The 22,590-nt window shown below is 36.3% G+C and overlaps 1 protein-coding gene across 4 annotated transcripts in view; it reads right to left on the reverse strand.

Moving 5' to 3' along the window:
* Nucleotides 1–5,134: 5,134 nt before the first annotated feature.
* The window catches only part of LOC131432286 (phosphorylase b kinase gamma catalytic chain, skeletal muscle/heart isoform), a 65,547-nt gene continuing 48,091 nt past the window's right edge, over nt 5,135–22,590 (reverse strand). For all 4 annotated transcript variants that reach the window (XM_058598476.1, XM_058598475.1, XM_058598474.1 and 1 more), the window contains 2 exons: nt 14,499–14,657; nt 5,135–6,288 (listed from right to left, as the gene is read on the reverse strand). In XM_058598476.1, coding sequence (XP_058454459.1) covers nt 6,154–6,288; nt 14,499–14,657 — 294 coding nt within the window. In that variant the 3' untranslated portion in view covers nt 5,135–6,153. The remainder of the gene's footprint in view (nt 6,289–14,498; nt 14,658–22,590) is intronic.

Here is a 22,590-nt window from a genome sequence, read left to right on the forward strand (position 1 = left end):
ACATCGGGAAGATTTTTAATAAGAATATTAAAAATTCCATCATTACCAGGAGCCTTCATGTTTTTGAGTTTCCTAATAATTGATTTAATTTCATCAAAATTGGTCTCAATAATGTCATCGTGTGATAACACTTGGGTTGAAATATGATCATATTTCAGTGAGACTTCGTTTTCAATAGGACTCACAACGTTTAAATTAAAATTGTGGACACTCTCGAACTGCTGAGCTAGCTTTTGAGCTTTTTCACCATTTGTAAGAAGTATTTGATTTCCTTCCTTGAGAGCAGGAATTGGTTTCTGAGGTTTCTTAAGAACCTTAGAAAGTTTCCAGAAAGGTTTAGAATATGGTTTAATTTGTTCAACTTCTTTAGCGAAATTTTCATTTCGCAAAAGAGTAAATCTAAGTTTAATTTCTTTTTGTAAATCCTTAACTATGTTTTTCATAGCAGGATCACGAGAACGTTGATATTGTCGTCGACGAACATTCTTCAACCGAATGAGCAGTTGAAGATTGTCATCCATGATAGGAGAATTTAATTTAGTTTGAGCTTTGGGAACTGAAAGATTTCTAGCTTCGATAATGTAGTGATTCAAATTATCAATTGCTGTGTCGATGTCCGCAGAATTTTCTAAAATAGTTTCATGATCCACATGATTTTCAATGTGAGATCTGTAATCCAACCAATTAGCTCTATGATAGTTGAATATAGAACTAGTTGGATTAATTATAGCTTCGTTGGAAAGTCTGAATGTTACTGGAAGATGATCTGAGTCAAAGTCAGCGTGTATAATCGGTTCACTACAAATGTGACTTTGATCCGTTAGAACCAGATCAATTGTAGACGGGGTTTTCACGGAAGAGAAACAAGTAGGATTACTGGGATGAAGAACTGTAAAGTAACCAGCTGAGAGTTGATTATGAAGTATTTTACCATTACTGTTATTTTGCCTACAATTCCACTGGACATGCTTAGCATTTAAGTCCCCTATTATGAAAAATTTCGATCGATATCTTGTAAGTTTTTGCAAATCGCCTTTAAAGAAATTTAATTGTTCGCCGGTGCATTGGAATGGCAAATATGCTCCAGCGATGAAATAAATTCCATGAATGGTTTCAACTTCGATTCCCAAGCTTTCAATAACTTTAGTATTGAAAGAAGGTAAAATTCGATGTTTAATTTGCCGTTGGACAAAAATGGCAACTCCACCACCAATTCCAGTAAACCTGTCAAATCGATGAACCACATAATGTGGATTACTTTTCAATTTTACATTTGGTTTAAGAAAAGTTTCTGTCACAATGGCAATATGAATTTTGTGAACTTTGAGAAAATTATAAAATTCATCTTCACTCGATTTCAAAGATCGAGCATTCCAATTTAAAATATTCAAATAATTATTTAACATCACTGTTAAATTTTAAATTCATTATAATATTATTTGCAAATTTCCATCCGATTTGAAATGCTTCAAAAAGTGATGAAGTTGAATTCATTTGGATGATCATTTGAAAAAGTTGATCTTGTAGGTAGATCATTTTATTTTCAGTTATATCACCTAAATCGACTTCATTTAAAGAAGCGAATGGCATTGAAGGAATATTTGTAGGTAGACTGCCATTAGAAGAAGATGATTTGGCCGGTCTACCTATTAATAAATTGTTTTCGTTAGAAGAAGAACTGCAAGGCGGTCCTGTGTTTTGATTATTTACATTAGAAGAAATAGGTGATAGATTTCTACCTAATATACCAGCATAACTGACATTAGAAGAAGATGATGACGAGGTCGATCTACCTGTCAATAAATTGTTTTCGTTAGAAGACGAATTGGCAGGCGTACCTGTTTTTTGTTTCGAAGAAATCAGTGCCTTAAAAGAATTAGGCGTGGCATTTGTAACGGTTTTTTGATTTTCAGGTATGTTCTGTAAATTTAAGGTCGTTGATTTGACTTGTTGTCGAAGCGAACGAGCGTTTAAAATTTTTTCCCTGACAGGACATTTCAAATAATTGGATTTATGATTTCCATTGCAATTTGAACATGAAAATTTATCAGTGGTTTCATTCATTGGACAAACGTCTTTCGAATGCGATTTACCACAATTCAAACACCGTATATCCATATGACAATTTTTGGTTCCATGACCGAAGCCTTGGCAACGACGACATTGCGTTAAGTTTGCAATACGATTATGCCGTTTATAATGTTCCCAATGAATTTTAATGTGGGAAATGAAACGTACTTTTTCTAAAGTTTTCAAATTGTTTACATCACTTCGATTGAAGTGTATTAGGTAAAGTTCATGGGAAATTCCAGAGCGTGGTTTAGAAGTACCATTTGCTCTTTTTTTCATAAGTATTACTTGGGAAGGGGCAAAACCAAGCAATTCTTTTAGTTCATTTTTAATTTCATCAATACTTTGATCATTTGATAATCCTTTCAAGACAGCCTTGAAGGGTCTGTCTGATTTTATATCATATGAATAAAATTTATGAAGTTTTTCGGACAAATATCGAATAAGACGTTCGTAATCTTCCAATCCATCAACCAAGACTCGACTTTCTCCTCTTCGTCCGATTTGAAATGAGACTTTTACTTCCGGGAAAACAGTAGAAAGCTCAATCCGGAATGCTTTGAAGTCGGAAATCATCACCGTCACAGGTGGCATAGATTGTTGTTTCTTCCCAGAACGACAAGCGTCCATTTTGGGAATTTTTGAAGAATTTTCTTCTATGTCGCTACAATCGGATTCAGGAAGAATCTCGTAAATATTGTTAGACGGCATAGGATCAGCGGAAGGGAAATCCGTCCGTTGTCTTTTATTTTTACATTCAGATTCTATAAGATCGTGAATGTTATTAGAAAAATGTTGAATAACGGATTGTGATTTATTCCGTATTGAATTATTTTTAGCCTTAGGCTTGTTGCCTTTCCGGTTGGACGCAGGCATTTTTGAAATTAATGAAATTTTAAATTAAATTAACTAGGCTAAATTAGTCTTCGATTAGACTCCTAGCTAGCCTTAAAAAAGGCTGATTAATTTCTTAGTCACTCTAATATAACTCTTTGTATCACTTAGTCACTTAGTTAGTGATTCAGGTAGCCTTGAAAAAGACTGAAGCCTTGAATCAATGAAACTCTAGGTAGCCAGAAAAAAATTCCAGAAGCCAAGAGCTATACGCGTGCGGTGCGAACGACTGTTCAACACCGACTGCCAATAGTACTGTTGTTTTACCGTTGAATTCCACTATGTCACGTCATTACACTCTCACAAAGTCACTATTTTTCCGAAAGTGTATCGAACGTTATAATACAGATACGTATTTCGGAATGTTATTTACATCCTTCTTCAGTGTATCGGTTTTATAAGTCTATTGAATTGACGTGACATAGTGAAATTCAACGGTACAACAACAGTACTATTAGAATTGTGAGAATATTCTACTAACAGCTCAAACAGAAATTTAGAGATTTTATTAATTTATTGACATGTAAAATGCTTTTGCTGCATAGGTTCCCAGTTTCAGATTCCAGAACTAGCGTTGGAGAACTCCAAAATGAAATCCCTCGAATGAATTCAAACGCGACTCGTTGGCCACAAAATATTAGGATATCAGTAAACTTTTTCAAATAAATGCTGAAGTATGACGAAATCACTCCAATTCTTGTGTTTAACCATATGCGAAACGCTAGAATATATGCACCCATTCTCGTTTACAGACGAATAGACGAAATGCCGTAGTTTTGATTAGTCAGTTTAATGTTGCAAATCAACCGTTCGAATACATTGAAAAAAGTTTAACCGATTTCTAACAAATTTCTTGTCGAATGTAAAGGTGATTTGCAATCAAATGATAAATTAATTTTTTGAATAAAACATTTAGAAAGCATAGCATTTGTAGTAAAATCCTTGTTTTTTTCTGGCGAGCCTGCGAATATAAACGCTGTTTAAAAAAACCAATATTCCGTCAACAATTTATGGTCATAAAATTACTTATTTAATTTTAACAAAAATTAATCTTTTTGTGCATCAGTACGACTTACCATAGGTTGCACTCACTCGAGCAAAGTAAGGTTACATGTCGCTGAATACGCTGAAACATTTATACCTCACGTGTGTTTGAAAATTCCGCACCGAAACATATCACAAAAAAATTGACGAAAGCGCATGATAAAGTTCGAGGGTGTTTCAAAACGAAATCCCAAATTTTTTCGGTAGCTGGCATCAAAAACCAGAAGAGATATCAAGAAAACTCCGTTTTGCCACCCTTTCCCATAACATGATATAGAATCCGATGATATGTGATAACTTGGCATTTGGCTACATTAAAGATGAGTTTACTTTTTTTTGCGCTGATCTACAAACAACGCAATTGTAGGTTGCTGGCAACCTTTTACGCTACAAACAACAAGATATAGCTTTAAGTCATCTGCCATTTTCATTCAGCTTGCAAAAGCAAATATCGCTGAGAAATAATATGAATAATAGGGGCCTAAATTGCTATCCTGTGGGATACCTGATTTATTCGGAAGCTCGGATGATGTACTGTGATATATTTTCACACGTAGTTTCCCGTCGAAAAGATATGAGTTCAACCGAAATACGAGTTACGAAGATAATATAAGATACAATAATTTACAAAGAGATATTTTATGATTTTTGCCAAAAACGATACCGACTTTTAGTTTATTTTTGGTCCTTTAGGATGTTTGTGCTACAAATAAAATTAGTAGGAATTCACAGGACATTAGGAAACAGATCGATAGATCGGTCTTGACAGCCGTAACCTGTCAGCTTTGCTAAAAAAACATATTTATTTTGAAGGAAAATATTCCGCGTTGCACAGTGTCTTTGAACAAAAATTCAATGAGTTATTGGCTATAAACAATAGCGGGGATTTCGGAGAAATTGTGCGGTTTTTAATTTTTAAGAAATTTTTAATTTACAGTAATCTACGAGAGGAGAAACAAAACAGCAACACATGCGCTACCTAAAATTAATCTTAAGTAAATGATAGATCAGACATTTCCAAATCGATGTGAAACATTTTCCATTGCCAAATTTTACCTAGCCTAGTAATCAGTCCGCGTAAACTACCGAAATGTTCACTCCAAAACAGTTCAAGAAAAAAGGCCACTCATGTTTTACTCCAACTATGTGTTTGAAAATCAACATCGTTCTGACAAAACATATCAGATTCACTGCGTACAGACAATAGATTCTAGTCAGTAGTTTTCCAGTGGTCTAGGACGAAGAGTACGATAGCTCTTCCGAATTACATTTTCCTAGTGTACATATATTTATATATTTAAATGTCTGATACTAGTCATGCTGCACATTTTTTTTATAACCTACATTCTTCACCTAGTTTTCCTATACAGCAAGGCAACTGAATGTTTTGTAATATCAAGAAACAATTGCAATATCTACTCAACAGTGTGTTTTAGGTCATATATGCAAGTTTGGTTATTATTTCGGATTGCTCTACCGGATATATAATCGATGTGGGGTTAAAAATCAAAACATGATCAAAGGAATACTTAGATATAAACGAATTACTTGAACTAAAGGAAAAAGCTTATTTTTTCGTGATATGAACTAATTGCTTCTCAGTTCGAATCGAGTTTCATTTGTCAGACAATCAAGTCTTGTTAAGTCAAACCTGATCGATTGCTCCATCGGTTCGGTAGAAACTTGTTTTTTTTTCTTCAAAGGAAATCAAATAAATAAATTTAGAACATTTAGAATATTTAATTATTCGTACTGTGATAACACTCTACACTAGATATGATAACCTATTTCCACCCCCCCACTCTGAAACAGCGCCCGAATCGGATATTCACGAACTCACTGTTCACTTTGTGCTACTAGAATCCCGAAATTCGGTTGCGCTGCATTTTTGTCTAAACCAAAAGAACGAAAATAAGAAATAAGAACTCATGATGCCAACAAGCCCGAACAAGGCACAATTCCGCCGTTGCCTATAACAAAAAAACTCCGCCAGAATTTAACCCTGATATCCGTCGTCGATTCCTCGATGTTTCCAGACTGGTTGGCTGATTTGGCTGACTGGTCTGGCAGCTTCTAACACGGGCGGGTTAGTCCACCGGGGAAAAAAACCGTCCACCCCTTCCGCCACCGACATCCTACAGCACCTTATCGAGTAAGACTGTTGATGTAAAGATTATAAACCTCGCATCGAGGGGTGTTCTCGAACAGGGCGGCCCGGTTCTGACCTTCGCCCTTCTTGACCCAGTGGCCGTACACTCGAAACGCACAACCATCGATGACCTGCGGGTAGAGAGAAAAATTTGTGGATTAAGTTATTATCAAGTGAAATTGTTATCAATTTAGTTGAACTTTTTATCGATACCCAATGAGGAACAGATTGAAAAAAGATACAAATATGAAACCGTATCTTTTAAGTACCAAAAACACTTTTTTGGGAAAATGATAACAGTTTTATTCTTCAAAGTCGTCGCTAGTTACACCATTCTTTAAGCCATTTTGTTTACATTTTCGTAAAAAGTGAAATGTTTATCATTCCGAGTGCGTGTCCCATATATGCAAACATATGGTAATCTGATGGCGCCAGGACTGGTGAGTAAGTCGCATGAGCAAGAGCTTCCAGGTTGTACGATTCAACCCAAGGTGGCACTAGTGCAATGTTGTGCTGCGTTGTCATCAAGAAAATTGGCTTCCTATTCCTAAAACAGTAGGTCAGGTTCAAATCTGCTAATTGTTTCTGGTAGCGTTCACCGTTAACCGTGTTTTACTCTTTTTCACTTAGAATTCACAAAATAGGCATTCTTTTCATTGGCAGTAATTCGACGGTTAAAAGACTTTCTTTGATACCAAGCGAGTAACGTTTCACAAATTGTTCGATGGCTCCCTTTCTGCCTATCAGTCAATTCATGTGGCTCCCATCTTCCGACCTTCAAGTTTTTTCCCATAGATTTAAGACGCAAAAAATATTTTGATGGGTCACATTCATTTGCTTTGCGAATTGCAGGGTGGCAAGTGGATTTCCGATTTCAATTTCCCGGTTATATCGCTTGCAAACACGTTTGTTCTATGTACGAAACCCTCAAAAGAATTTTCATGCTCTGATTGTGATGGGAACCAGAAATTCCATTTATTCACATGCAGAGATGTCTATCTCCTCTGTGTGACGAAGAGCAAGCAAAATTTCTCCCCTCGCACTGACAACTTCAACGAGAGCTCTTCTCTTTCACATTTATACACCACTGTTGTATAAAGTGTGCACGCATCATGAGTGCGTTTGTTTATTTCCTTTTACCTCTTCCAATGAATCGCACCAAAGTGCTAGAGCATTAGCTAATAAATTCTCTGAGGTGGATGCAGATACTTTCACAGAGGTGTACACGCCGGTGAGCACTCTGCTGTATGGTTTTCGTAGATAGAAGCGTGGACACGCAAAATCAGCAAAATAAAACAATTTATCGTAAAATTTTCGGTTTTCCTTGCAAATTTTTCATAGCAAGGCCAGATCTACTCTCTATTAATTGAAGTTCACAGAAGTGTTCGCTCACCATCACGCGCCAGTGGTCACTTGGGTGTATTTAGACGAGAGCGCGTGTGAGCGATTCATGCGAAGAGAATGTGTTTCACTCGCGCCAGCTGCTTTAACACAAGCACACACTCAAATGCTGTCCATTCGACACTGAGAAGAAGTGCGCTTTCCTCTTTGTGCGGTGCTTCGTTTTTTGCATCCTCGGTGTGGCAAAAATCTGACTCTAGCGTGTATCACTCTGGTGAAATGCCATCTCTGTTCACATGTAATAAACAGACAATGTGTAATCCCAATCTTCTATATATATAAAGAAGGATGTAAGTTTGTATGTTTATAACGGCATAACTCCGAAACTACTGAACGTAAGTACTTCTTCCTCTTCAGAGATGGTCATAAATGTATTTTTCTGGAGGAGGAAGCGTAGCAAGTGTACTTTACAGGAGGGGTAATGGAAAAATTTATCTAGATACTTGACAAGTATCGATCCTTTTTGCACAACTTAGATATGATTATAAGGGTATTTGTGGGGGGTGGATGCAGTAAAGGCCTCTGAAAGGGGGTGTAATGTATGTAATGGGATAACTCCGAAACTACTAAACGGATTGCCACCAAGCTTGGCACAGGTACTTCCTGCTCTTCAGAGATAGTCAATGGTATTTTATAGGCGAGGGAGCGTAGCAAGTGTCCTTAACAGGAGGAGATTATGACAAAATTTATCTAATTTGGCGAGAAGTGCCCCTAAAAAGTGGGATGTAATGTTTATAACGGCATAGCTCCCGAACTACGAAACTTAGAGTGCCTCTAAAAAGGAAGTTTAATGCTATATAGATTTTTTTCTAAAAACAGTACTTCTTGGGAAAGGAGAGGGGATGGATAAAGTAAGGGGCTCATCCAATGAGGGTGCAAAGTTCAAATTGTTTATATGATTGGCCATAACTTCGAAACAGCTCAATAAATTACAACACCTCATTTGACACAAGTTGTTATTGCTGTTCATAGGTTGCTGTAAGAGTATATTATAAGAGAATTTGAGGTAAATTGTTTCGAATTTTGCGAAAATCAACATTTTTCGACAGGCACAGATATTTATATCAACTGAAAGATAATCGTAAGCATATTTATACGAATGAAAGAGGAGCGGATCATTACGCCGAATGTTATTTAGCCGAAAGTCGTTTAGCCGAATAGGTCATTTCGCCGAAAGGGTAATTAATTTCGAATACATCATATTATTATTATTCGATGTTATTTTGCCTCCTGTATAATTGATGTGGCGCAGCCACATAACCGAAGCAAGATGGCTCGGCGGCATAAAGCCGCCGAGGCGACACCGGTTGAGTTGGCGGCCTCTGGCATACAAATCTGTAACCGCCTTGTTTGCCCGGTCTACGCAAAGCTAGGTTTCTTTGCTTTAGTTAGGTCCGAACGGGAGGTAGCGAGGTCGGACAGCACACGAATCAAATCGAAGCCGCATTAGATAGTTTTTCACTTATGTCGTTTTTCATTGAGAACACTCGTGGAGTGTTTTGCTCGATTCGTGCACTTTTCGTGCAGTCGGGCAATCAAAACAGGCGCACTGTGTTTCATTGATTTGCACCGCACGAAAAAAATGCACTTTCGGGGCAATTCTCGGGCAACTATTTCACGCCCGTTTTCTTTTCAGAGCAGCAAGCGTGCAAACCAAACTTTACAAAACCGTTTCATTGATCAACTGTCAGGGCAAAACACTGGCACCGAGCGAGTGGAATGAATGAAAAACGACATTAGTAAACGAAAAATACCACATACATTTGCTTGGTAGATACACCTATGCAATTGCTTTGATGCTTAGTGGCTAATAGTCAACAAGTTTCCTTGGGAACTCCGTTCTGAGGCTCATAAAACAATCTTTATTCAAGAGTACAAGAATCAATCTTTATTCAAGAAGTACAATTGTAGGTCAACAAAACGGTCTCTAACGTATTATCATTAATTTGTGTTTATTTAAAATCAATTCCAATTATAATATTAGGACAATTACAGCAATTGGCGAAATGACATTCATCGAAGTGGCCCATTCGGCGAAATTACTTTTGGCGAAACGGCTTTCGGTGAAATGACCCTGATCCAATGAAAGGATAGCAATTGTCGCTCATAAAGAAGCTGGAAGTCAAATTGTTTGTATATATCAGCAAAGTTCCATAACAACTCAATAAATTTTCACCAAACTTGCACAGGTACTTTTTGCAATTCAGAGGTGGTTGCAAAGGGGTGTTTATTGTAAAAATTATTCTTTTAATGTGGAACACATTTTTGTTTTCTATATAGGGGTGCAAACTAGAAACTCAAGAAAAATACACGTAGAAATGCGGTCAGGTTTTGAACAATTACAGCTCAGTCAATTTTGTATCAATTATTAATATTATGTCACCATTTGATTCGAAATATTTCTATGTATTGATTTGAATGTACATAGCCATGTATTTTTAATTGTATATCATTGAAATGTTGATTAATAGCTAGCAGTGTCCTATTTTGTCTGCAAAAAATCTCCGGCATATCGGATTTCCCTGCCATAGTCGACGATTTTGAAGGAGTAAGCGATATATCAAAGGGAAAGCATCGCTCTGATTGGTCAATCGATGCAAAAGCAAAGCTGTTGGAAGCACGCGAATCTATAAATAGAAGCAAAATTATAGCTAACGTTTCAGTCCTACGCGTAGTATGCTAGAGGTAGGTTGTTGCTAGACAGCAAAACAAAAAGTGCCATAAAACGATTTGAAGCTTTAACTGGTATGATCTGATCTTGTGTCATGCAAGATCGGATGAAATTCCATGTTATGTCGTTTCGCCTGAGAAATTGGCAACTACCCCAGGGTGAATTTTGAGTGCATAAGATTAATTTCTAATTTATATAAGACGAACTCGAATGATAATGAGATAAACCGAAATCACAGAAGGATAGTAATGGTAGAGAAACGCTATATAAATAACTGCTTGTATACAAAACTTGAACACAAGCTTGGCGAAGAGAAGCTTATGTCGTTTTCGTTTTTAAATTGCACTACACCGGTGTAGCTAAAGCTGCACTTAAACCGTTCGTTTTTATCCATTGCACTACACCAGTCCTACACTTTTTCTGCACCAATACCACTGGTGTAGCTCTGTGCAATGGAATCTTTTATTGTAGTCAATGGTTACTGTTTATGTTTTCGTCATTTTTGTTCGTTTATTCATGCCTCAGTGTAGCACTGCACCGGTGTAGTGCAAATTAAAAACGAAAACGCCATTAAATATCGATATCCGTATCGTAAGCGTGTACAAACACATAATTGCATACATTTGGGCTATTGATGTCGGCTACAAAACAAATACAAATCACGTCAATTAGAGTCTATATTCTGGGTTCGCGTGTTCGGTGTTGGTTCCTAATAAAGATCAATCTAAGCAGACTCTCATGCATTTGCGGATTCAAAAGTGTGACGATTAATTGAAAATATCGATCATTAGAGATTTTGGTTGCCTTGTTCCACATCAATGGCTCGAACAACCCCATGGGGCTGATACTTGTAGTTTTTTATCAACATTCAAGGGTAAAGGGTCCCATTTTATGTAAAACAAGAGAGGGGCAAGAATTTCAAGGTCTGTGTATGTGAAGTGCCAGCGAAACAACTAAACGAATCGCCACTAAGTTTGACATATGTACCAAAGGTGAAAACCGATATTTTCGAAGAGCGCAGATACTTTCTACACTACTCAGGTTCATCATGAAGGACATCTGTAGTAAGTTAACTAACAAAAGGGAAATTCAGGGAAAGATAACCGTGGATATCCCAAAGAAAGATTCAAATCATTGAAGTAAAGGGGGCAGATCACAGGTTCAAGATGGCTGCCTTGTGGAATCACAGATGAAGCCATAAACTATTTGAATACGGAGCCATTTGATTGCTAATCGGCGATTATTAAGGTAAGAGTTGTCCAACATAGCGACTGTAATGGCGGAAAGGTCCGTGTAGATAACGCCAGTTTGTAAGCCGCAGTACATAGCATTCGTCACAAACGTCATGAAGGACAAAAGAATGGTAGTCGTAGCCCATGTGTTTCTGCAATAAACCACTTGCAATGGTTAGACAGATAGGAACATTATCTCCTAATTGTTTCGATCCCGACAGGCATTCTGATGTCTTCTGTATCAAGTCCGGTCCACAATGCCGTTTGGCTGCACGGCGAAGATCAATGGGTCATATTGTAGTGTTAAAATACGTGGAGTTTGATTCGTGATTTGTTTTTTTTTGTCGTGAATACGACTTACTTTACTAGAAGCGCCTTTTCAAAATTAGCCATATGGAAGAATGGGCAGAACTTAATCGTGAATATCTCGACTTTAATTAATAGCATCAACACAATTCTTTCACTATTTCATCAAAAATATGATCAGGAATTTAGGATAATATTTTGAACAGTGTGAGATAAACACAAACAACTCAAAAATTAAGTTTTCTGAAAATTTTAAAACAACGCGGAAAACTCTTTACTTTTGCCTGTGTTTTTCGCGCAAGGACGATGATTTTGAGGTAGTCAGGCACATATCTTCAACTGAACGTCATAAAAAGAGGAACCGTGGTCGAAAATCGATCATTTATTCTTGTGCGTTGGATGGAAGCAGATGTCAGGGCGAGAAGACGCATTCAAACAGCGGCATCGGAGAGCGCGCACCTTCTGCGTGGTTAAAAACCTCAAACGCTCAGGTCGTAGTTCTAATTTGTCTTCCGGTCGTCAAGGCGAGAAGACGCATTGAACCAGTTTCGCATCATTTGGCATTGCGAGCGGATGTGTCGTTTTGTACCCAAAGCTAGTTTCAATTCAAGCAAGAACGATTGCATCAGCTGCTGGTCGTTTGCATTGTAGAGAAAGAAAACAAGAAACGAAAAGTGGACAACATTATATAAAATCAGCCGTTCTAATGGCTCTAAATGTTATCTAAAGAACTATTAAGATTACTTCTTTGCAAATCGAAGGTAGAAATCATCAGTTTAGTGAAAATCCAAAATAATTTGATTTGCTTCGTGCACTTTTCGCTGTGCGAAAATCGTTCGAGATAAATGTTCCGAGCTGTGCTAAATATCGTTCACGGAAAGAAATCCGTCACTGCTGTTATGATTAGAAAATCATGAAATCATGAGCAATAACTTTTCTCCCATGAAAATTAATCATGGTTCGAAAATGCGTTACTTGAAGAATGCATTTCTTTCAAAACTCGTAACTCTAATTTTCTACCCGGATATCACTTTGAACCCTCTGCCTCAAGTGATGTGATAGATTAATAGATTAATGGTAAAGCAAAAAGCAGATATTGAAAAGCAAGACCTATTGAAAATGTGTACTTGATCCTGAAGCATGTTATTTAATAATCATGTTTTACCCACCGGCTGATAGAGAATTAAACATAACATAAAAATAAAGATAATGAACCGAAAATTGACATCGTTAGAGACTAAGCACGGCTACGCTTCTCATTTGACAAACATCAATGTTACAATTTGTTCGAATGTATTCTTACATATTTGATGTGATCGTTGTTGCTAGAATAATATTCCGAGAGCTAGCGTTTAATTCGATTGTGAATTTGGAACACCATCTGACGAAAATCAGAAAAATATTTTGTTCAACCACTTGGATTAATTTTTTTTTCATTGATATAACAACACAAGCTGTATTGATGCACCTAAATATTATGAATAAGACGATTTTTTTGCAAGAATTCGGCATAGAGTTTCTTTTTAAGAGGTTTGATTCACACGTGTTTTTTCATGCAGTTCGTTTAAGTGTTTAAATTCTGAAACACTACATCAAAATTGAAGTAATGAACGCAAAAAAAGACGTTATCTCTTGCGTCGTCGTTTTTCAAAAACAGAATATTTTCATTTTAAAAGAAGTTCGTCGTGCTTTTCACTTAATTTATATTGCAAAAATGACCATCGTTGCAAAAATCACACATAACGCCTGAATTTATGTTGCAAAAATTACCATCGTAGCAGAAACACGCCTGAAGTTATACCCAACAACTTCAAGTGCGTTACGTTTAAATTTCATAGAAATCAGTCCGAATGGATCCGAGAATTTTAAACGTGGTGTATTATCACAACATGAAAATATATTATTTTTCCCAAATCATGATTCGTTTTGCTCATTTCAAGAATCGGAATTTTGCCCGTGTAGAGAATTCCACAATTTGGTCCTTCTAAAAGGCAGAAATGAATCCTGTACAGCATCTTGATAGTTTCTTTCCATGAAATATGCAAATCCGAAATGAGATAATCGACGTCAAAAATCGTTTGAAATTTTAGTAGTGAAAAGGGGGAAAGCTTCCACAATTCACACACTCGATCAACGAACTGATATCCGCAAGTGTGAAGGAAGCGTGCCAGTTTTATTCGTATTCAAGACATCCAATTATGTCTCTGACATTACCCACCAATTTTTTTTATGCCAAATGTTTTAGAATTGACTGAAACAAGATATAGTGTCACTTTTGAGCACTACCGCTTTACGAAATTAGAAATGACCTCAAAATATATACATCAATTCGATAAAGACTGGGTCGTATTGTATGACGGAAGTAAGTACTTGTTTTAGATGTTATCGGGAATTGCCGAAAGCATTTTTTTTTCACAAACTCTTAAGCGCCTGTTTCTACCTCATTGGGCACTCACTGCGTGTACGAAGTGTGGTAATGTAGATTCTCATCTTTTCTCGAGTAGCTGCAGAACAGTTCTCCGGATTGGAAATAAGCCTATCTGTGGGGATACCTTTCTAAATCTGTATTTCTTTGGGTATCGATATAATCCTAATTAGAGTAAATATATTATAAGAATTTGCTTGATTCGAAGTTGTACGAATAAAGGCAAAGCGTTCAATTCCCGAACGACACAGTATCGAATCAAGCAAACGATTAAAATTCAACTAGTAAAAAGTACAAATCACTCACCTTTCGCAGCACCTTGATGCGGTAGGGATCTCGGAGTGCGTCCTCGGTCCGCAACGGTTCCGGTGTGTACCGCAGCCTTTTAATTCTAACCATTGCTCTAACACATAATATAGCGAATTGAAACTTTTTTCTAGCATTAAACTGACTTTGTTTACGTAACTGAAAGTTGGATAGAAGGTCCAGCGAAGAAAAATATCGAGCCGAAAAACAAAAATAAAGGAACGTGAAGATACGGAGAGAAAACGAAACATAACAAATGAAGAGCGAAACAGAACGCGAAAAAATGAGTAACAAAAATGGAAATATAAAAGGAAGAGAAAAAGAGACAAAAGCAATCCATTAATATCGATCGGTATCGTTCTTGCTGCTGAAAAGAGCTGGTTTAAATTTACATGTAAATAACAAGCTAGGATTTTGGTGACACAAGAGCACAAATGATGTTTACTATTGGAAATACTTGAATTGTTTGTTTGCTTTGCTCCCTGCGAACGGAGAAGAGAGAACGGGTAAAAAAAAAGAAAGAGAAAATAGAAATGCCAACTTTTACGTTGTTCGTTTTCTTAGCGGGATTTTTTTTGTTGTTGTAACGGGTAACGTACATAAACTTATTGAAATGAGCGGTGTTGTAGGTTACTAAAAAAAATTAAATTGTTGTTTTTTTTTTGATGTTGCACAAAAGCGTTCAATACTTCTACGGCAGTAGTGATAATAACAGGAACGTTATATTAGTGCACTTTTGTTCATAATTGTCAATCCAATTCAAGAGCCAATCAGAGCAGGGGGAAAAACATTGCAAACAACATGTGAGTACTTCATATACAATACAAGATACAGTGGCAAGAGTACGGCGATCAACAAATCCCAAATGCAAGCGGGATGAGTGTGTTTGTATTTGTGAACGGTGTAATGAGAGTTAGTAGTATGTGTGAGGGCGTTATCGGTTGCTAACGCAAACATTTCAAACAGTCTAATCTGGAAATGAGAGCTTCTCTATGCTTAATGTTTAACCATTTTCTGCCACTCTTTTGGTCAGTCATCTTTCAGTACGTTACATTTGGATTACATTGGAATGTTTTAAAGAAAAAGTAAACAATCAGAAGCCTCATTTACAAATAGAACCATTTGAAGTGTTCATCTTGAAATGGATTTGACAGTGAATGTGTTTGTGGTTCATCTTTTTGTTTTGTTACTGAACAGAATAGTGTAATAAGTGATAGTGATCTATGGGATTATTTTGAGTGTTTTTTTATACAAACTATTTATTCCTATAAATACAAAACCATACCATCACAAACAAAAGCAATATGAATTGCGTACTGCCTGGAGGTGGTTGAGCGATTTAAAACTAAATATATTCATTCATTAAATTGCCTCTTTATGATACTGGGAGAGAATTCAAAAACATAGATTCAACAATATTTGCATTATTCAAGAAGATATCTGCGCAACGATGTCACTAACCGTTTTGTATTAAGTATCAAGAGTACCCAGGTAACCAAAAAGCACATTTTAATGCTCCATTGTAACAGCGGATAATTGGCATTTCAATCGCTCTGGAAACTAAATTAGGTCCAACTTTGGCAAAATATACGGCTATTCATTCTGATTGATTTACAACAGATAAGCTTTCAGATGGCAGATATAGAGCTATAAGAATTTTTGGTGCTCATAGAAGGCTATTTTACTGCCACTATTAGTGCTTACTGGTTACCTGGGTACAATTTCAAGGAGAAGTTAAAAGTCCACGACGAAAAGTTCCCATTCAAGAGTCCAAATATAAGAACCAAGTCTAAGTACAAGAATCCGGATACAAGTTTTAAAATTCAAGAGTACAAGTCGAAGTAGAAGATTTCTAGCCCAAAAAATGAGTTTGTTCGAAACTATTGAGTTTCTACGTATCTGAGTTTTTTAATTTTTGTGATTTTGAATTTTCACGTGATTAAAGTTTCGGATTATTTATGATTTTTGAGAATTTTTGGTGTTCATAAAAGGCTATTTTACTACCACTATTAGTGCTTACTGGTTACCTGGGTACAATTTCAAGTAGAAGTTAAGAGTCAACGACGAAGAGTTTTAATTCAAGAGTCCAACTATAAGTGTCAAGTCCAAGTACAAGAATCTGGATACAAGTTCACCAATCCAATTCAAGAGTACAAGTCAAAGTAGAAGATTTCTAGCCCAAAACTGCAAGTCCAAACCTAAGAGTCTAAATCCAACAGTCCAAATTCAAGACTTTTAGTCACAAAATCCTTGACGAAAAAGCCAAGATCAAGAACTTGGATTCAAAAATCTGAGTCGAATCTAAATCCAGAAGTCCAAATTCGAGAGTTCAATTCCATGTCCTAGTGTCCGAGAATTTAATTCCAACAGTCCAAGTCCAAGAGTTCAAATTCAAGTGTCCAAATTCAGGACTTCTCGTGCCAAAGTTCATAAGGATGAATCCCAGGATCGAAGACCAAGTTCAAGAGCTTAAGGACTGAGGCCAGTGTGTTTTAGGGCGTTTTAGAGGGCTATTATCACGTTTCAAAGTAGATTTTCTCAGAAACTGTGACGAATATCAAAAAACCCAACTGGCAATCTACTCGAAAATTAGTTTAGATTCTTCTCTTTCAACTTGTTCATTGAATATCTCGCGTTCAAAAGCATGCATCCAAAATTTATCCTGACAATGTCTAGATAATTCAATTTAGATGCGATTAGTGCATAAAAAACATATATGTTGTCGCGATAAAAATAAATTGAATGTTATTTTTGTGAAGGTAAGTCAATTTCTACGGCGGCGCCATTTTAGTTCCCTGGTAACGTAACGACACATGAGAGAGAAATAAAATCGGCCAAACAAGCGACTCTCGATGGGCCGGGTGACCAGAAAAATTTCGATATTTTCGGTTACAAGTTTGCATAAAATGTATCTGCATCCAATTGAGCAATTTGACGTCTCTGTTACTCACACCGATGCAGAGTGCACAGATCTATTCATATACGAAATTAGAATGTGTGCGCGCCGAAGTCAAAGTTTGTTGTGGGCAGAGATGCCATTTATACAGATTTATCTGTATTATACAGATTTTTACATGCACATACAGATTTCATACAGAATACAGATTTTATACAGATTTCCTAAACTCAATACAGATGTATACAGATTTTTCAAAAAAAGGAAAGAATAAAATAATTTTGTTCGTCTGAGCTCTCTTTCGTAGCAGTGACGAGATGGAAGTTTTGTAATCAATCGACGAATAACAAATTGATCTAAAAATCTTTAAATTGTATTGATAGTTTAAGTTGAGCGCTGAGATTCTACATCAACTCACCAAGCCAACATTTTGAAAGTATATGAAATTGAAATTATGTTTTGTTGATTCCGATTGCTTTCAGATGGCAGATATAGAGCTATAAGACTTTTTGGTGCTCATAAAAAGCTATTTTACTGCCACTAGTAGTGCTTACTGGTGACCTGGGTACGATTTCAAGGAGAAGTTAAAAGTCCACGACGAAAAGTTCCCATTCAAGAGTCCAAATATAAGAACCAAGTCTAAGTACAAGAATCCGGTTACAAGTTTCCAAATTCAAGAGTACAAGTCGAAGTAGAAGATTTCAAGCCCAAAAAATGAGTTTGTTCGAAACTTTTGAGTTTCTGCGTATCTGAGTTTTTTAATTTCAGAGATTTTGAATTTTCACGTGATTAGAGTTTTGGATTATTTATGATTTTTGAGAATTTTTGGTGCTCATAAAAGGCTATTTTACTGTCACTATTAGTGCTTACTGGTTACCTGGGTACAATTTCAAGTAGAAGTTAAGAGTCAACGACGAAGAGTTTTAATTCAAGAGTCCAACTATAAGTGTCAAGTCCAAGTACAAGAATCTGGATACAAGTTCACCAATCCAATTCAAGAGTACAAGTCAAAGTAGAAGATTTCTAGCCCAAAACTTAAGAGTCCAAATCCAACAGTCCATTCAAGACTTTTAGTCCCAAAATCCTTGACGACAAAGCCAAGATCAAGAAAGTATATGAAATTGAAATTATGTTTTGTTGATTCCGATTGGTGATGAAAATTTGAAAGCATTTAATGTCGTCGTTGTAGAATGATATGAATATTGAGCACTCATTCAATTTCTTATTATAAAACCATAAATATTTGGAATAACACTACCTCAACAAATTTTCATTTTAAATATTTCGATTTTATAGTGGATATAGATAAATACAGATTTTTCATTCTGGGTAATACAGATTTTCTATGAAAATATCTGGCATCTCTGGTTGTGGGTTAAATCTTACACTGAGCTAAAAACATTTTTGACTCAAAATCATACACTGCGGAAAATGCATATAGAATTTCGTAAGCTATGAACTTATGAACCAAGTAGAAAACAGTTCCATTACGTGTTATAGAGTTTCATAAATGATTTTATGTCTTTCTAAACTGTTCTCTTAGCATTGCAGTGTTTCTTATTGCATATATGTCTTCAATAATTGACACGATGCGGCACGACAAAATTCACTGGGTTATTTCGACATACTCACACTAGCATTCGCCACACAACCGCTGAAAAAAGCCACACCAACACATACACACGTGGATTGGACTATAAAACTACCGCTTGTTTGGCAGCTTTGTTTAGCAGATTTTATTTCTCCCTCATGTTTCGTTACGTTACCAGGAAACTGGAGCTGAAAAAATGGCGCATCTATAGAAATCGACTTACCTTCACAAAAATAACATTCACTTCATTTTTATCGCGACAACACCGATGTTTTTATCAACTAATCGCATCTAAACTAAATTATCTAGACATTGTCAGGATAGATTTTTGATCCATGCTCTTTTGAAGGCGAGATATTTAATGAACAAGTCGAAAGACGGCGTTTTCAGCTATGCAATTCTTCCTTGAGAAAAAGGACTTTCCTGACCGCTGAAGTCAATGAATCATTCTGAAATTTTCACAGAATAATCTAAACTAATTTTCTAAGAGATTGTCAGTTGGTTTTTTTTTATATTTGTCATTGTTTCCGAAAAATCAGATTTGAAACGTCAAAATAGCCCTCTAAAACACCCTAAAACTCACTGGCCTCAGCCTTTAAGTCCAAAAATATGAGTCAAAGAATACAATTTCAATATAGAAGCACTATACAAATCCAGAAAACTAAGAGTACAAAACTCTAATCTGGAATTCCAATACAAAAACTCAAGTTTCAGCTCAAGAGATCAAATCCAAGTGTCCAAGATCAGCTTCCCAAGCCTAAAATCACATATCTAAGTCTTAGATTGCAAGTTCAAGAGTTTAAATTTGAGTGCAAGAATTCAAATCTAAAAGCCCTAATTCAAGATTTTTAGTCCTAAAGTGCAAGATGTCTTTAGTCCAAAAATCCAAGTTCAAAAGCCCTGGAGTTGCACAAGTCCAAAGTTCAAGCTCGAGTACAAAAGTTCAAAGTCCAAGCTCTAAAATTCTGAGTGGAATTCCAATGCAAAAATTCAAGGCTGATAGCTTAAATCCACGTGTCCAAGTCTGAGTTCAGTAATTTAAACACAGGTCTAAATCCAAGAGTTCGGAATCCCAATGTCCAAGCCAAAAAATCCAAGTTAAATCATTAAAATCTAACAATCCTAATTCAAGGGCACAAGTCCAGGTCTTAGTTTATGAGTGCAGTTTCAGCAGTACAAGTTCAGGATTCGAAATCCAAGTCCAAGGCCAAGAGTCATAATCCAAGAGTAATCCAAGTCTAGTAGTACAAGTTCAACACTTCAAGTTCAAACTTCAAGTCTAAGGGCATTAGATTTAGTCCGAATACAAGAATTTAAGTACAAAACCAGAAGGGTTAGAGTGCGAGAGTTCAAGTCAGAGATTCCAAGTCCGAGATAAAACAGGCCCATAGACCAAGTCCAAACTCATGTTCATGAGTTCAGATCCAAAAAAAATCAAGTTCAACAGTAAAAATTCAACAGTCAAAATCCAAGTTCTATTCCAAAATTCAAGTCCAGATTTAAGGTCCATAATCAAGAGGTCTAATCCAAGTCTAAGGACAAGACTCTAAGTCCGAATATAAGAACCCAAGTCCAAAAGTAGAATCCAGCAGTCCAAGTCCAAAATGTCTAACAATTCGAGTCCAGAAATCCTGGAGTTCGAATTCGAGCCAAAAAGCCTGGATCCAAAGATTCAAGATTCCAGGTTCGCGAATTCAAGTCCGATTTTGAAAATCTAAGAACTGTAGTCCAAACCACGTAGTCAAGATTCAACAAGAGTCTATTTCAAAAGTCAAAGTTCGAGAGCACTAATTCAAATCTAAGCCCGAATACAAAAATATAAGTACAAAACCAGAAAAGTTCGATTGCTAGAGTTCAAGTCCGACAAAAAGATGCCCAAAGACCAAGTCCAGGACCAATAATTCAAGTTCAACAGTACAAATTCAATAGTCGAAATCCAAGTTCTAGTCCAAAATTCAAGTCCATATTTCAGGTCTATGCTCAAGAACCCTAATCCAAGTTTAAGGACAAGACTCTAGAGTTCGAATTCGAGTCAAAGAGCCTCAATCCAAGATTCCAAGTTTACGAATTCAAGTCCGATTTTAAAAATCTAAGAACTGTAGTCCAAAACACGTAGTCAAGATTCAACAAAAGTCTATTTCAAAAGTCAAAGTTCGCGAGCACTAATTCAAGTCTAAGGGCGTTAGATTAAGTCCGAATACAAAAATCTAAGTACATAACCAGAAAAGTTCGATTGCTAGAGTTCAAGTCCGAGAAAAAGATGCCCAAAGACCAAGTCCAAACTCATGTTTAAGAGTCCAGGTCCAATAATTCAAGTTCAACAGTACAAATTCAATAGTCGAAATCCAAGTTCTAGTCCAAAATTCAAGTCAAAATTTCAAGTCTATGCAAGTTTAAGGACAAGACTCTAAGTCCGAATATAAGAACACAAGTCCAAAAGTGGAATTAAATATTCAAAGTCCAAGATGTCTAAAAATTCGAGCCCCGGAAATCCTAGAGAAATCGAGTTCGAGTCAAAGAGCCTGAATCCAAGATTCCAAGTTCACGAATTCAAGTCCGATTTTAAAAATCTAAGAACTCTAGTCCAAACCAAGTAGTCAAGATTCAACAAAAGTCTATTTCAAAAGTCAAGGCTCGAGAGCCCAAATTCAATAGTCTGAATCCAAGACTTCAAGTCCGAAAATACAAGTCCAATAGTTCAAGTTTAAGATTCCAAGTTCAATTTTAAGATGTACAGCTTAAGAATCTTGACAGTCACAATAACAAAATTCCAAATTAAAGATATTAAATTCGAACACAAAAATTTTCACAAAAATACCAAAATAGAAGTTGCGAAAAGCCCAGGTCTCAAAGATCAGGACCTAGAGACCTAGAGTCGACGAGTCCAAGTCTAAAAAGAATCTAAGTCTGAGTCAAAAATGTCAAATACAAGAGTCGAAGAATTCAAGTTCGAGTAAGAAAATTTAAATTCAGCAGTCCAGACGCGGTAGTCCAAGATCAAGATTTAAAGGTCAAAAGTTCAATCCCAAGAGGACAAGTCTCATGGTCCAATTTCAATCATCTAAATCCAAGAGTCCAAATTTAAAACTTTTAATCGGAAATTCGAAAATCCAAGTTCAAGCATCAAAATATAAAAGTTAAAATCCTAGAATACAAGCCTTCAAGTTAAAGGACGAAATTCCAAATCCGAAACGATAGAAGTCGAACTGTCTATGTCTAAAAGTTCAAGTCCGAGTCAAATAGTCCAAATCCAAGAGTCCGAGTCCAAAAGTGGAGGACAAAAACGCAAGTCCAGTAGTTCAAAACCAAGGGACTAAGTTCTAGGATTCAAGAGATCTTAGTTCAGGAGTACAAACCCAATAGATAAGAAACTCAAGATTCCTAGTTCAAAAGTCCAGTAGTCTTCAAGACTTCAAATCCAAGTTCAAGAATCCAAGTTCAAAAGACTAAATCCATGTCCTAGAGTTCAAATCCAAGAACACAAGCCCAAATGTCCAAACTTGATATTTCAAGTTCAAGATTACAAATCTATGACCAAATTTTAAGTACAAGAGATTAAGTCTGCATCCTAGAAACCATGTCCAAACGCGGAAGCCTGAAAACCC

Source organism: Malaya genurostris, chromosome 2 (genome assembly GCF_030247185.1).
Source record: "Malaya genurostris strain Urasoe2022 chromosome 2, Malgen_1.1, whole genome shotgun sequence".
Taxonomy (NCBI): domain Eukaryota; kingdom Metazoa; phylum Arthropoda; class Insecta; order Diptera; family Culicidae; genus Malaya; species Malaya genurostris.